The following is a 16,059-nucleotide window of genomic DNA, read 5'->3' as shown; positions in this document are numbered from 1 at the left end:
GAACTCCTGCATCTAGGCGAAAAGATAAACATTCAACATTTCTCTCAAGAGCTGATCTTTTTTTGTTTTAATTTTATATATATAAATATACCATAAAGCGTACCATTTCCTCGTTTCAGTACAGAGTTTTTGAACTTTACTAAATAAATGAAACGTAAATGCTACAATTTTATGCTTAAAACAAGTTTTGATGACAGCCTTCCCCTAAGAGCAGGCCTAGAAACTCTGTTAGCTACGTGGAGAGAGACAACCCCCCCCCAAAACTTTCTTCTATGCAAGAGCATTCAGGACAGCAGATGTGCCTCAGCTGGAGCTGCTTGCAGGTGTCTGTGAGTTCCTCACATGAATGCCCACTCTCCTTAGTAGAAACTGCTTTATTACTAACCTGAAAGTTTCACATTCAACATGTATCTCCCTTAAATTCATTGTCAAGACCCAGTTTTCCATATTCTGTGTCTGTGTTTGCTGATCCCAAATGGCAAGAGGTATCGTCAGTTGTGGATTTGGGGATCAGGATTGCAGATTGCTGAATTTTCAAAGCCATGTGAAGTCAACCACTGTAAACCTAGTAAAAAAGTCAACCTTTGTTTTTGCCCCTTCTCCTTCACAACCTGGAAAATGTTCACAGCATTGAAACAATGAGGCATTGGAGTGGGGGTGCAGGCAATACACCCCGCACATGATTTGCACTTTCATACTTCCTCCCTGTCCTGTCCTTGACCTCAACTGGTGCCTCCTGGACAGGAGAGGAAGAGCTCCAGGTGAATCCTACCCAACCCATCACAACCCCTTTAGTTCAACCTCTACTACACCTTCGGGTCCTGCGGGTGAATACTCAATGACTAAAGCAGCAATCTAAAATCTGTCAGTGTGTCTTGCTGCCAAGGGCTTTGTTGTTGGTTCACTCCTTCTCAACGTGTACTTTCCAAAACAAACACGTTAAAACAAAAAAATCCAAAATGAAATCTTTAAAACGATTATAACACCACAATATCTGTTTAAAACAGTACTGCCCGTGCTCTGGACAACTTGTTAAGAGCAATTCAGCATTCTTATAATTAATCCACAACAAAAGAAGCTATAAGATGCCACAAATGAAGGCATAATTGGCCATACAGAGGCAACACTACCATGAATGTTGTTTGGCAAGGAAAAAAAAAAGCAGATACAGAAATTCATCCAAAAACAGGTTCAGAACTGCCCGGCGCTGCTGGGATCACACTGCAGGAGACGGACTATGGATGGATCGCTCTTGGCGCCTCGGATGAACTCCTCCAGAGAGAGCTTTCCTAGAAGAGAAACACGTTTGCTTAGCACATGTGGTGGGTCGCAGCACACGTGCCAAGCCTTTGAACAAGCATGGTGGAAGGAAATGGGGAGAGCTCCAGAAAAATCCCTGGGAAAGAAACCCCACAAGGCAAAGCCCTGCCTGCCTGCACCCCACTGGCTGTGGGTGGTGTGGCTTTGCCTGGGGAGCCGAGGGAGGAGTGGTGGGTTTGAGGGGTCACCCCATGTAGGCAGGACAGCCCAGCCACCCAGCACGGGGGCAGAGGCATCTGGAGGGTGCCTACCATCACGGTTGGTGTCCATCTGGCGGAAGATCTTCTCTGTCCTCTTCTCTGGTGTCGACTCATCTTCTGGCATCTTCATTACAGATGAAACCATCTTATAGATTGCCTGTGTGATATGACAGGAGCAAAGAGCTGGTAAGAAACACGTTATCTTGATGCAGATTATCTCCTGGTGACAGAAATAGGCAGAAAATATCCCAGGAACATTGGCTTAGACCTCCTCTCTGGATGCTGAAGGGAGTCGCGTGGCACCAGTGCATACAGCTGCTCTCTTCAGTGGGACGCTCATTTGTGGAATACTGTGTTTCCTTATTTAGTCACGGTCGAACACCATCTGGGTTTGGACCGAGGTTACATTTTTCCGTATTAAACCAGACTTCAGATGAATTTATCACTTTCACAGCACATTACGCACTGGCAGCTCCCAGAGCCTGGGGGGAACGGTGAGACCGCTGAGGTCTTGTCCCATGCTGTGATGTGTCTCCATGCTTCAACCACCCAGGCTCTGTCCTCACCACCCTGTCCCCCTCACCCTGACTTTGCTTCCCCCATCTCCTGTCTCTCCCCTCTTGGTCAGCACTCTGCCCAGAGGGAGGCAGTGACTCACTCCTGCATTTGCCAGGTCTCACAGATAATGAAGACTTGACCAGCAAGGGGGTGGCCTCTTCCCCATGGATTGGCATGCGTGCACAGCCCAAAACCCCATTCACAATTCATTCCACAGAGAGCAGGTGTCTAATCCCACACGGCACTGATGCTACCCATAGCTATTCTCTGCACAGACAAATCCATTAGTCACGGATGGTACTAGCAACCCCTGAAAGGGAGGTACTGTTTATTTTAAACCAAGGATGAGTAGTTGTCTCCGAACTGGTCATCCAAATGCTTCTTGCACATGTGAGCATGCAGTACCAGTACCCAAGTGCTTTTTTCATCAGATACCTTGGTGGTGCCACACAGCTGTGAGAACAGAAGCAGCCAGGTGACTGCAGGGTGGTGGCCTCAGGGGAGCCTTCTGGCCCCTTTTGGCCCCTGGCACATCCCAGCCAAGGCAGCCTTGCCTGGGCTGACCAGCTCCTTCTGCTTCCAACCACAGCTCTGGTTGACAGACACTGCCCTGGGCAGTCACTTTGCCCTCCAACCCTGCTCTACAGATGTGGGTAGCTTGCTTTCAAGGATTCAAATTCTTGTTTCCCCCTCAAAACACAGTGCCTGCAGCCATCAGGTGGTAACTTAAGGCAGACGTGGTTGCTGTAGGGTATGATTTCTTTAGCTATTTGTTCTCCACTTCCTCCTGATATGGAAAGGGGGGTCCTTGGTTCAAGTCCAAGATTGCCCACTGGATCTTCCCTATCCCCCTTCCCCATTCTTCCTAGCACACTCCCATCATCTGGCCCACAGCCTGCAAGTGCTGGCTTCAGGAACGTAACAGCACAAATTCACCAGCTGGAGGATGCTGCTAAGCAGCACAGACATTTACATCCTGACTAGGAAGCATCCGCTTTCTTGGCCATCTTGCTGGCTTCTCCTCTGCCAGCAGCTCACCTTTCAGGCTCCTGGCCTTTAAATAACTTGAAGAGTTACACACTGAGAAAGGCATTTTCCTGTTTAATTAATTATTCATGGTTTATGCTCAGTGCAATCAAACATCTGCTCCTTAGTTATGTCACCAACACTGCAACTGGATTTCCTTGTCTGCCCTCTGGTAAGTCTGTAATGCTGGCTATGGATGCAACCAGGGGAACGTAGCAGAACATTTTAGCATGAACAGCTGCTGGCTGAATGGAAAAGTGGTGGGCACCCTTTTAATCATGATCATCGCCATCATGATCATCATCATCATCAGCATCATCATCATCACTGTTATCGTAGTGATTTGCACTGCAGGAGTGCCCAAAGACTCTCAAGAGAATTAAGGTGCTGGAATATTAGATGGAGTCTCAGTAGAGGCAGGGATGCTGTCCACACAACCCTGATCATCTCATAACCAGGGAAACAGGAGGATGAACACACAAGCACACGAACATGGGGATGAGGGAGCTGGGGGAGGGAGGCAATAAGGGAAGAAAAAGAGGGTGGACAGAAAGAATGTACACCTTCCTCATCCTCATCAGCATGCAAGGCTTGTATGGGTCAGAGCAGAGATGGGGCTTGTAAATCTGCCAATGTTTAGCATCTTAAGCTTTCTGGCTTTTGTCTGGGGTAGGAAGAGAGGTGGAGGGGTCATTCCCTCGCTCTGGGTGAGAGCATGGCAAAGCAGAGAATGTGCATAGAAAGTGTGGGAGGAATGCCCGAACTGGGAGCGCAGGCATGTTTACCCTGATCAAAGTAACCATAGTAAGAATATGCAGATTTTTAGGACAAAAAAAAGCACTTCAGGATGACTTCATCCTACAGAGTCCTTTTCACAGAGGCGTGTGAAGGGAATAACAGATGAGATATTCTAGGAAAGCCAGATGGGAATAACATAGTAAGCGTTCCTTTCATGCTGAAAATGGTTACTCTGGACAAATTCTTGTGTCCTTACTCAGAAGTTCAGTGGGAAGTTTTCCCAAAGTAAAAGCCAGCTAAAGCCAGCTTAAGAATTTTGAGCCTTGCCCCATATTAATTCAAAGAAGCTACACAGAGCTCTTTATTGTATGTCTGAAAGAGCAAGCTTTGAAAGGAAGCTGGTTTCATGTGGTAATTACGTGGAGCTGGGCTATACTAACCCTGGGCTGTAACCTGGTACTGAAAGGCTGCCAGGCCTCCACTCCATGTAGAGTATGACTCCTCAGCCTTGCAACACTTGGGCTGATTGAAAGCCATTGGTGGTATTCAGCAGGAGGAGGTTTGGAGGTTGTTATCTATCAGCCACCCCAGCCAGGGAGACTATCCGTTAGTAGGGCTCCTCAGTGCCACAGAGACACTGTGCCTCTAGAGCCCTGTGTGCATTGATGGAGTGAGCACAGGCTCCAGCTTCATCTGAACTGTCTGGTTCCCTGATGAGCTCTCCCCTTGGATTTCCCATCTCCATGGGGATGAGCAGTGAGGGGTGATTTAGGGAAAATCTCACCCCTTTGCCCATGCTCACAGGTTTGGCTCCTAGTCACTAGCTGCCACCCAGAAACCTTTGCTGGGGCTGCACTTTCCTGCTATAGCTGGCAAAGTGTCAGAGCAACTTACAGTAATGGCAGCAATGACAGCACAAATTTTCAGTAGATTCATTTTACTCTGTTGAAATAAATCTTGACAGCTAAAAATCTTATTAAATGAATAATCATCCTGAAATAATTGCTTTCCTCTCAATCTCATGGGGATTTTTGACACTGTCTTTACTGAGAGCCCAATCAGCTTCTGTTTCTTCCCATATCAGCTTCTGTTTCTTCCTGGCTTACAAATAAGCTAGCCCAGCAAGTGAAACGTGTGTGCTCTGTCTGTATTAAACTGGAAGTGTTATTCTCGTCTCTCAGTTCAGTATTCTTAAGATGCCTTATGACTCCATATGGTGAAAAAACATATCCTTAGAACAAGGTTTCCATCTCTTATTTGAACTCTTATTTTAAGAGACTCACCAAATATGTCCCATTTCAGCAAGGCGAACAAACACAAATATTCTAGCTGGTTTGCAGCTATTTTTGAGTGGACTGGGCTATTTAGATTATAGGTAAACATATGGGTAAAAAGCATTTCTAGAGCAGGAGAATCTGAAAGGGTCTGTGGAGAGGTCTGTCAAGAGGGCAGGCTAGGAACCATCTTCCCACAGTACTTGGCAGATATGTTATGCCTGGTAGGTGGAACAGTATCCCACGGACCTTCTTTCATTAAGCTCTGCCATCATCAGAGCCTAATCAGCCCACCACTAAAGTCCTTCATGTTATGTGATCCTCCAAAGTGTGCAGCCAGCTTTAAGCACTGCTTTTTGGAGACTGGTTTAAGGGCATGAACAGGCATGGTGAGTCTGTGATAGGCTATGCAAATATGGTCAACAGCATTGCAGGTAAACAGAGCTTAACAGAATGGAGGTGCTTTGCCTGCTGTCCCATCCTTTGCAGAGAAAACAGGCTTCATATAGACCATTCATGTTTATCTCCTTGGCAGCTGACCCATTATTAGGGCTTCTGTGGGATACGAGGTATCTGATCCTATAGTAGCTCTGCTTTTTCAGTGCTGCTGCTGCTGCTACCACTGTTACCACAATCGCCTTCTTGCAATGTCGAGCAAGAGCTCAATGCCAGTATTGCCTGCAGTGGTGTTAGATTAAGCCAGAGCATGGGAAAGGCAATGCAAGTGACCCTCAGCGTAACAGTGAAAATCACTACAGAGACAGAACTTTCAAAGCACAAAGAAAAGCAGACCGAAAAAGAAGAAAAGCATGCTTTGTCACTATGTTATTTAAGATACAGTAATCCCACAGTAACAGAGGGCAGTATTTTTCTGTGAAACTAAGACTTTTAGATTGATGTTGTTTCTTTTAGCATTCATTTTGATGTACTGTCTCATGCAAAAATCCCAATGAAAACATAATAAATCCTGTTATACCAATATGCAAATGTATGCTAGATAAGGGACTTGTAATAGGTTCTTCTGGGACATATATCAGAGATATAGCAGAGTTCTGGGTTTCACTATAGAAAGACTGTGATGGCTAAGGGCCTCCAGGAAGACATTAGATAGAGAATCCTGTCTCTCTATATTAAAAAATAATCATCTCTTGTAAATGGAAGTGATAGTTGGTAGCTGGTTTGGTTTTTGTTTTTTTTTTAGGTCTAATCACTCCATATCAAGGGAACCTCTCGATAAAGCCAGAAAACGTGCTCATCTACTTCAGCTTCACATGTCATCCAAACATGCTTCCAGAGACTACACAACAAATCTTATCCCACCAGGAGGAGCTACAGGTGACCAGCAGATCACCATGGCCATAAAAACTGGAAGAAGAGAACAAGGTGAGATCAACAAGAGCATTGCCTCGGGGGAAGCTCCTTTACAGAAATGGCAGCTCTGGAAAACTGTTGATGGTCCATGGTACAGAAATCACTGTTGTTCAGGAAAATGAGGCTGTTTACTTCTATAATTGCTGTTTGTGTGGTCCCTCAAAATGTGGGATGAGAGTAAATGTAAGAAAGCATCACTCAGTTGCAATCTGAAAGAAGGAGAGAGCCAAATCTCCCTAGAGTGCCAGGCTGAGGGCTGTATGCAGTCCAAGTGTTGCTTTGGGTTATATGTACAAACTGGCTAAATGTTTCCCTACACTGATCCTTAAGCTTCAGGTTCATTTGATGATGGCATCATGGCTGTAAAGAACAATGCTACAATTTGGTACCAATATGATTATGAAGAGGAGTCAGAGCATTTCAACCTCTAAACATGAACTCATGAGCTGATTGGGGGTAACTGGAAAATGCTGCCAGCTTTGCTGCTCCTTGCTTGGCTCCCCACAGAGAATCCAGCCACTGATGTGTTTATTGTCCTCCCTCTTTGTGAATCTTCTGATCTAGGGGTTTGTGCTGCTGTTCAGCACCAAGCCCTTCCTGGGCTGCTCAAGAGCAGCTAGGAGTCCTGTGCTCCTTGGGGCATCTCCTCCTGTGGAGCAGGAGCTTGCTGGGGTTTGGCTCCTTGAGTTTTCTTTCTACTTTGCTACTTCTTTTTGGGATTCTCTGCTTTCTCAAGAGGAGAAATACAGCTAGAAAACCAAAAATGACAACCTGTTTACCCAGGGGAGAGGAAGATTTGTGAGGAACAGAGTATCTTCTAATTCAAATATTCCATGGGGCTTGTCATGGCACAGAGGCACAGAGGTCTCTGCATCTGAACGCTATCTGCTCTTCTACTCAGACACAGGAATGCAAAACAGAGTAAGTGAAAGACACAACCCTACATTTGTAGCTGAGAATTGTATCTGGTCTTGCTGAACCAGTGCAAGTGCTATTGTTAGCTGCTGTTTGGAGGACATGAGAAGAGCCCTGGTAGAAAGACAAGGGCACCTGGTAGAAAGACAAGCCCAAGGCAGAAAGACAATGGAGCAGGCTGACTCCATATGTGCAGTTTGCCTTCACAGCCTTTAATTTGTGGGCACTCCTTTTCCTTGACTTCCAGCACAAATAGAAGTCTGAATAATACACTCCACTGTTAGCACTTCAAAATTCCCATGGAAAGAAAGGATCTTGATAACAGGCTTTTTTTTTTTAATGGGGCTGCACTATACAGCTTCAAGCTGTGTAAATATACTGCCATATCAAAAATGTTTTAAAGAGAACATGTTAAGGGAAGCCAAAATGAGGTGGGACTGCTACTAGCACCACAAGAAAATACATCTTGAGAAGCTGTGTATGGAATCATTGTCTACCCAGATACAGTTTATCTCTCCTGGCACTTAATACAAAGACAGCTAGTACGATACTAAATATGCAGACCTTACTGGAATTAGGCAGACAGACACCTTTTAAAATACGTGAGCTGGTTCTTCATAACAGCACAATTTCAAATTAGATTTGTTTCTTACTGTGTAAGGAGCCTGCTTTCCTTAAAAGTACACTACCTGGTTCATTTAGGTTGTCTACTTGGTCCAAATGTAATTAACTGTAATTAATTGTCAGTGATTTCCCAGAGGACAGAATCACATTTATCATCAGGTTAGTTGCTGTGCTCCAGCCCAGCAGAGCTCCCAGAGGACAAATTCCCAGCATGTTGCTCAGGAAGAACTTGCAATTCAAATGCTGTAGTTTGAATTGTGAGATGATCTTTGCCAAGTGAAATAACATTTTATATTCAAGCAGTTATAACCAAGATCACAAACCCCCAAATGTTGCCAGAATTTTTTGTTTAGTGTCTCATTGCAACATTACTTCATAATTTGCTTGCAAGGAGGGAGGCCAAGAGGTGCCTCTAAGCAGCACATACCTGCACGATTTCCAGCATCTCTGACTTACTGATGTAGCCATTCCCATCCAGGTCGTACATGCTGAATGCCCACTTCAGCTTTTGCTCCAGTTTCCCTCTTGACGTTACACTCAAAGCTATGATGAATTCTCTGAAATCTATTGTTCCATCTCCATTGGCGTCAAAAGTGCGGAATACGTGTTCCGCAAACTTAGAAGCGTCCCCATAAGGGAAAAAGTTCCCATATATTTTTTTAAACTCCTCCATCGATAAATGCCCGCTTGGACAGTCTCTCAAGAAGCCTTTGTACCACTCCTGGATCTCGTGTTCTGTAAAGTCTGTACTTTCTAGCAAATCCTGCATGACTTCAGGGCGCAGTTTGCTGTTTTGCTTTCCCATATTGGTGTCAAAATGTTACCTGCAGAGGAAACAAACCCACATATGAATTGGTATTTTAATTACTAATAATTAATAACTATTAGCTTGGAGGCTGTAGAAAAGCAGTGTGTTGGATTCTGAATTTTCTGATGATAGTTCACTCTCGGGAATGGATCAAAACTTTGGGCAGCATCCACTACTACATGTATACTGTAAGAAAACTAACAAGCCTTAAATGCATGTTGATTGGATTGTCTTTTCATGGTCTGGAAAACTGTAATTACATTGAATTTTTTGCCATCCTACTTTGCCTTTGAAATCACTAGGTAAGCAACAGATGCTGCAAGGTGTTGCTCACCAGTAGCCTTGTGCTGCAACATACCCTCCATCCCAGTCACCCCTCTGAAGGATCTGACCTGAATGAGATACATTTAGTTGTACCTCTGGCGGAAACCACGTTGCTACAAAGGGCTATGTTCAGTTGGGCTTACTCCAAAATAGGATCATGGAGTAACTGCAGTGTACGCTGAAACCAAAGAGCTCGAAAGCCCTCCTAGATAAATCTTTACAGCCAGAATCAAACAGAACAACCCAGAAGCTGCCCCTTGTTTGGTAAAGACAAATTTAAATTTTAATTCAAAATGCAGATAAAATCTAAAGATTTAATCAAAGATGGATTCCCTTACCCTAAACTATTACTGCGGGGTTTTATTCTCCTTTTAGCCAGAAACTGCATCTATTACTAAGTAATAGTAATCTGGGTGGTCACAGGTCTTTGAAAAAAAACTTTTTTTTTTAAAAAAAAGAGAAGTGCCCAGACAATAAAACTGGCAATTCATTTCCCTTAAATGAACCATTAAAGAACACTATTGGATACAGCTTATGTTAAATCACCTTAATTATACTTTATTTAAGGCAAGTTGCTACATACCACATTGTGCAGCAGATTTACTAATGACTGATGCCCTTTGGGTTTTAAGTTTTGGAGCTGGAATGAGCTGCTGCTCCAAGAGGCAACATCATCAGTTTTACTGGAAGCTTAGCATTATACTCGAATTAGCTATTCTCTATCGACAAACCTGCCTGAGAATCTGTCATGTGAATGACAGTCACAACTAAAATATGATGTATGGATAACTTAAGTAGAACTACAAAATAATTTATACAAGACTTCCACACTGTTGTCAGAATAGAGTCTCTGGGCCACAGAGATGGATTTACGAACACTGGAATGTCTAATGAGCAGTCAATAAAATGTCTGTTCTAGACCAAAGTAATACTTTTAAAAATGAAGAATAATACAGTATCATTACATGTCAGCAGCAGATAGCAAGAAATGTATCACCGTTTGAGGCAAATGTACTGTTTTTCCTCTTTGGAACTGGGAAGAAAAATTGATGCTCCCCCCAGTCAATGCTAATTGTTTTCCTTCGGTGAGAAGCTCCCCTTCTCCCCAAGGTGAATTTGAGCTCCCCAAGGCACCCAGAGGACTGTATCCTTAACCTCCTGTGTTCTTGGATCAAAATAACCAAAGTTTTATTTCACAAGGGTAAAATGGTGGGATCCATCCTAGATCTTCCTATGTTTTCACAGGATCCACTGGTGTCTGTCTAATAAAACAGATATCTAGTCTAAACTTGTTGCCTACACAGCTGAAGGACAATAGGATCCCCTGCTTATCGAGAGGAGGCTGAAAGGGGTGAGAAGTCCTTTCTGATGGGAGCATCTCCATCTCGTGACCATTTCAGGGGTCTGGGTGACTATCTTGATCCAAATAATGTCTTTTCCTCCAAAGTGCCTACAAAACACTTGGAAAATGGAAGGTGTACCTCAAAGGCAATTTTTTCAATTACCTTTCATCCTGATCAAAACATATTGTACAGTTTTTAAGCAATCCAAGCTCTTACTATCTTCAAAACAGCAAAAAATCCCTGTTTTATAGGCCCAGTCCAACAGCTGCCGAGGCAGCTGAAGGCTGTGTTGTCTTCAGCAGGACTTGGATAAGGTCCATAATAAACAACCTGGGAATTAGCTGAGTGAACGGATTACGTTAGGGCAGCCAGACGGGTTTATATCAAGCAAAACAAGAGCAGGGTCTGCCAGCGGGACGGAAAAGCAACTGGACAAATGAAGTAGTCAGGCTTAGTTTAGAGCAGCACCAGTTTAATACAAAACAAACCAGTAAAATCCCCTGAGTAGGTATCAGCTACCCACACCCACGTGGGCAGCTATTCCACAGCCCCAGGGACTGCACACTTTTCAGACCATTAGAGTAGAAAGGGAAGATCTCTGACTAATGTACAAGCCAGTTGCAGTAGGAATGAGCTGGCAGTAGTGGTATAATCCCTTCCTGCTTTTTAATATCCCAAACATTCGAAAATGCAAAACTCAGCTTTCACACCTCCAGTCTTATGGCAAATAAAGTAGTGAGGTAACATGCAGGCAGTGGCCTTTAAGAGATAGCCAGAAAGAATGTGTTCCAGTCCAAAAAAATGATGTCTTTATAGCTGCACATGGCTACAGGTGTGACACATTTATACCAAACAGTAAATTAATAGAGAATAGCAGAAAGCACTGCATTGCAAAACATTGCAGTCAGAAAAATCTATGTTCTCCAGGCAGGAGGGAGAGCTAACCTTATCTGACTTGCAGCAAAGGGTTGAAATTAACAGCCACTGTGATGCCAGGCAACACAGTCAAAACCAATAGGATTATTTCTGAGTCTACTTGTGATGAATTTGTATCATGTTCTTTGCCCTCTAGATTGTTCCTTATTAATAGTTGGTGTTCTAGGAACTGTAATGGTGAGATTTATTGTGCCCATTCTATCAACACAGAGCAAAATGCTTCTGCAGTCCAAGTACAGAAAATCCTTGAAGACACTTGAAGATCCTTATAATCACTTCATACACTGCTGTCTGCCTCTTCAGGATAGATTAGATTATGGGCAGGGTATAGTGAGCTAAGGGAATCTCAGCTAACAATGACAGCAATAAATGCACAGAATGCAATTAAATTCAACCCGATTTTAGGCATCTTCTCACACTTTATCACCTCTGTAGATCTTTAAAATTTCTAATGAATGATTAAATGTTAAAAATGCAGCAAGTAAATAGCGAACGCCAATCATGATGGCAAAGTAAAACATTGACAATACTGAGGAACAGATGTTGGAGGTATACAAAACAAAGTAAGTGTTTAAGGATTGTGTGCAGTTCTGGTGTCCTCAACATAAAAAGGACATGGAACTGTTAGAACAAGTCCAGAGGAGGGCCATGAGGATGATCGGGGACTGGAGCACCTCCCGTATGAAGACAGGCTGAGAAAGTTGGGGCTGTTCAGCCTGGAGAAGAGAAGGCTGCGTGGAGACCTCATAGCAGCCTTCCAGTATCTGAAGGGGGGCTAAAGGGATGCTGGGGAGGGACTATTCATTAGGGACTGTAGTGATAGGACAAGGGGTAACGGGTTGAAACTTAAACAGCAGAGGTTTAGATTGGATATAAGGAAGAAATTCTTTCCTGTTAGGGTGGTGAGGCACTGGAATGAGTTGCCCAGGGAGGTTGTGAATGCTCCATCCCTGGCAGTGTTCAAGGCTGGGTTGGAGAGAGCCTTGGGTGGCATGTTTTAGTGTGAGGTGTCCCTGCCCATGGCAGGGGGTTGGAACTAGATGATCTTAAGGCCCTTTCCAACCCTAACTGTTCTATGATTCTATGATTCTATGATTATGTTTAATTACATTTCTACAATTTCTTCCCTGATACAATGGTGTTACACATAACATACATGAATGGTTTCCTATATGGGACAACATGGTGTACAAAAATATTAAGGTCTTAATTCTGAAGGCAATATTGTTTAGTAAAAAAATGTTTATGTCTTGAAGGGTTGATACTATTTCAGCCAACAACCATAGAGGATCAGAAAGGAAAACATCACTGCTGTGTTGTTGCTATGGAAGGAATCTCTCTTCCTTGGCTATTGTAGGAAATGTCACAGGTACCACTCCATACAGCAAACACTTAGAGCTTGCTCTAATCAGGTCTAGGTGTGGAGTTTTTAAGATGAGACTGAAGACAGAGCTATTTGACAGGCTGTGGCAATTCAGCATCTAAGAGAATAAGTTATGTAGTGACTGACACCAGACTGACTGACTTTCCTACCATGCGGTAGGTTGTGTGCAGACAAGACATCAATGTTGTTACACCCTTCTCCTCACACAGTGAGAGCTGACCGGACAGGAAGGTAATGAACAATTATTCTATCACGTGCCCCTTGTCAGCACTTTGCTGCTGCTCATTTACAGCTTTTACCTTGATCTGAAACCTCAGGATAAGGCAACCAAAAGCAACAGCCTTGCAGGAGCTGGGAAGCTGCAGCAGCCAAAAGCATGCAGCTATCCCACAGCTGTGTGAATGCAATGAAGCATCTACACATATTTCCTTATAAGAAATCAGATTTATTTTTTCTGTTGGGGGTTCACTATAATAAGCAAGTGTGCGAAACACATTTCTAACAATACTTTTGCTTTTCAGCCTTGAGACTCATCCATTGTCCAGGAAGCTAGGGACCAGCTTAGGGAAGCTAAAGCCCAGTTAGAATTAAACTTGGCTAGGGATGTTAAGGATAACAGGAAGGGATTCTATTGGTACGTAGCAAATAAAAGACAGACTAAGGACAATGTAGGCCCCCTCTGGAAGCTGTCAGGAGAACTGGCTAGCCTGGATTTGGAGAAGGCTGAGGTTCTAAGTGACTTCTTTACCTCAGTCTTCACTGGCAAAGGCTCTGACCACACCACCCAAGTCTTGGAAGGCAGATGCAGGAACTGTGAAAATGAAGTTCTTGGGCCCACTATAGGAGAGGATCTGATTCGAGACCATCTTAAGAACCTGAATGTACACAAGTCCATGGGCCCTGATGAAATCCATCCACAGGTCCTGAAGGAGCTGGTGAATGAAGTTGCAAAGCCACTGGCCATCATATTTGAAAAATCATGGCAGTCAGGTGAAGTTCCTGATGACTGGATAAAGGGAAATATAACCCCCATTTTCAAGAAGGGGAAAATGGATGACCTGGGGAATTACAGACCAGTCAGTCTCACCTCTGTGCCTGGCAAAATCTTGGAGCAGATTCTCCTGGAAGGCATGCTAGGGCACATGAAAAACAACAAGGTGCTTGGTGACAGCCAGCATGGCTTTGCTAGGGGGAAATCCTGCCTGACCAATTTGCTGGCCTTCTATGACGAGGCTACAAAAGTGATGGACAGGGGTGGAGCAGTTGATGTCATCTACCTGGACTTGTGCAAAGCATTCGATACTGTCCCACAACACATCCTTGTCTCTAAATTGGAGAGACATCAGTTTGATAGGTAGACCACTCGGTGGATAAAGAACTGGCTGGATGGCTGCATGCAAAGAGTTGTGGTCAATGGCTCAGTGTCGAGCTGGAGACCAGTAACGAGTGGTGTCCCTCAGGGATCGGTGTTGGGAGTGGTCTTGTTCGACATCTTTGTTGGTGACATGGACAGTGGGATTGAGTGTGCCCTCAGCAAGTTTGCTGATGACACCAAGCTGTGTGGTTCAGTTGATACGCTGGAGGGAAGGAATGCCATTCAGAGGGACCTTGACACTCTTGTGAGGTGTGCTGATGCCAACCTCATGAAGTTTAAGTATGACAAGTGCAAGGTCCTACACCTGGGTCAGAGCAATCCCATGCACAGAGAAGAGATTCAGAGCAGCCCTGCAGAGAAGGACTTGGGGGTGTTGGTCAATGAGAAAATGAACATGAGCCAGCAATGTGCACTCACAGCCCAGAAAGCCAACCGTATCCTGGGCTGCATCAAAAGGATCAGGACCAGCAGGTCAAAGGAGGTGATCCTGCCCCTCTACTCTGCTCTCGTGAGACCTCACTTGGAGTATTGTGTGCAGTTCTGGTGCAAGGGTGGTGAGGCACTGGAATGGGTTGCCCAGGGAAGTTGTGAATGCTCCACCCCTGGCAGTGTTAAAGGCTGAGTTGGACAGAGCCTTGGGTGACTTGGTTAACGTGAGGTGTCCCTGCCCATGGCAGGGGGGCTGGAACTAGATGACCTTAAGGTCCTTTCCAACCCTAACTATTCTGTAATTCAGTGATTCTATGATTCTATACAAAGACAACTCCCCCACGCCCTTTTCCTTTTTGTTTTTGATTGAGATCAGTCTGCCAAAGACAAAATGTCTTACTTTTGATTTAGGCATAAATCTGAAGGAAAATCCTATGCTGAGAAAAAGTATAATGAGAAAAGGACACTTTAGAGCAAATGGGAAATATTGCTCTAAAAGTGGAAAATTTAGAATATCAGGTACTTTGTACCTCCCAAGACACAAAACTCCTCGAAGGTATAAAGAATCAGTTTAAAGACGAATCCTGTCTGATATATCTCCAGTGGGGACAGTAAGGTAACTCACACCATAGGCTTGGCTACAGAGACCAACTGTGTAAAAATTAAGGCAGATCAGTGATCTCTGATGTGCCCCAGCACTGGGAAACTTGTAACCATGCACTGAACTCCTTACAAGCACATTGGGCAGAGCTCTCTTATTTGCATTGCTGTGATTTTGCCTTTTTGATATTCACAACCTCAGAGCCACCTCTGGTGCTACTCTTCACCTTCCCACTGGAAATTCTAGTGCCAGCACAGGATTCCACTTGTGGGAAAAAGGTCTTTTGGTTACAGCACCAGCAGTGCTGGGAAGAATAATTGTGAAGTACAAGTGCTACCTGGTCGAGATTTTTTCTTCTTGGTCCCACAGAAAACTGTGCCACAGGTTCTTGGAAGCAGCCGTTGTTTCCTTGTGGCCATTTCTAGTCTGTTTTCACATGTTCATTTGAGTAACCAGTGTGGTAATGCTTGCCAAAAAGGGCTTTTATTTAATTATTTAAAATCCAGCATCTTGGAACATATTTTTGAAAGAAATCCAGACTTATTAAAAATCACAGGAGACTTAGCAAGAGAATAAATACATGCGCAATAAAATTTTGAGCCCTGCCATCCTCGTTGAATCTGCTTATATTGGCAAAGAGCAGGAAATGGATAAAATTCGTGAGCAAAATTCATTAAAAAAGAATCTGACACTGTTATCAATACTCATGAGAAACAGCAGTAAACAGATTTGCAGGACAGGATAGCAAGTACACCTGAAATGTTTACTATGGAGTAAAACTGGATAAAATTATACCTGATGTTAAAGAACAGGAAGGAAGAATAATGAAGAAA

The 16,059-nt window shown here is 44.0% G+C and overlaps 1 protein-coding gene across 2 annotated transcripts in view; it reads right to left on the bottom strand.

Annotated features, from left to right (window-relative positions):
• Positions 1 to 318: 318 nt before the first annotated feature.
• The window catches only part of NCALD (neurocalcin delta), a 51,384-nt gene continuing 35,643 nt past the window's right edge, over positions 319 to 16,059 (bottom strand). For both annotated transcript variants that reach the window (XM_005150902.3, XM_031050543.2), the window contains exons 2-4: positions 8,454 to 8,850; positions 1,572 to 1,677; positions 319 to 1,289 (exon numbers count right to left, since the gene is read on the bottom strand). In XM_005150902.3, coding sequence (XP_005150959.1) covers positions 1,192 to 1,289; positions 1,572 to 1,677; positions 8,454 to 8,831 — 582 coding nt within the window. In that variant the 5' untranslated portion in view covers positions 8,832 to 8,850 and the 3' untranslated portion in view covers positions 319 to 1,191. The remainder of the gene's footprint in view (positions 1,290 to 1,571; positions 1,678 to 8,453; positions 8,851 to 16,059) is intronic.

This window comes from Melopsittacus undulatus, chromosome 1, assembly GCF_012275295.1.
Source record: "Melopsittacus undulatus isolate bMelUnd1 chromosome 1, bMelUnd1.mat.Z, whole genome shotgun sequence".
Lineage (NCBI taxonomy): Eukaryota > Metazoa > Chordata > Aves > Psittaciformes > Psittaculidae > Melopsittacus > Melopsittacus undulatus.
Note: the sequence above shows the minus strand (reverse complement) of the source record. Positions and strands in the feature narration are given on the sequence as shown.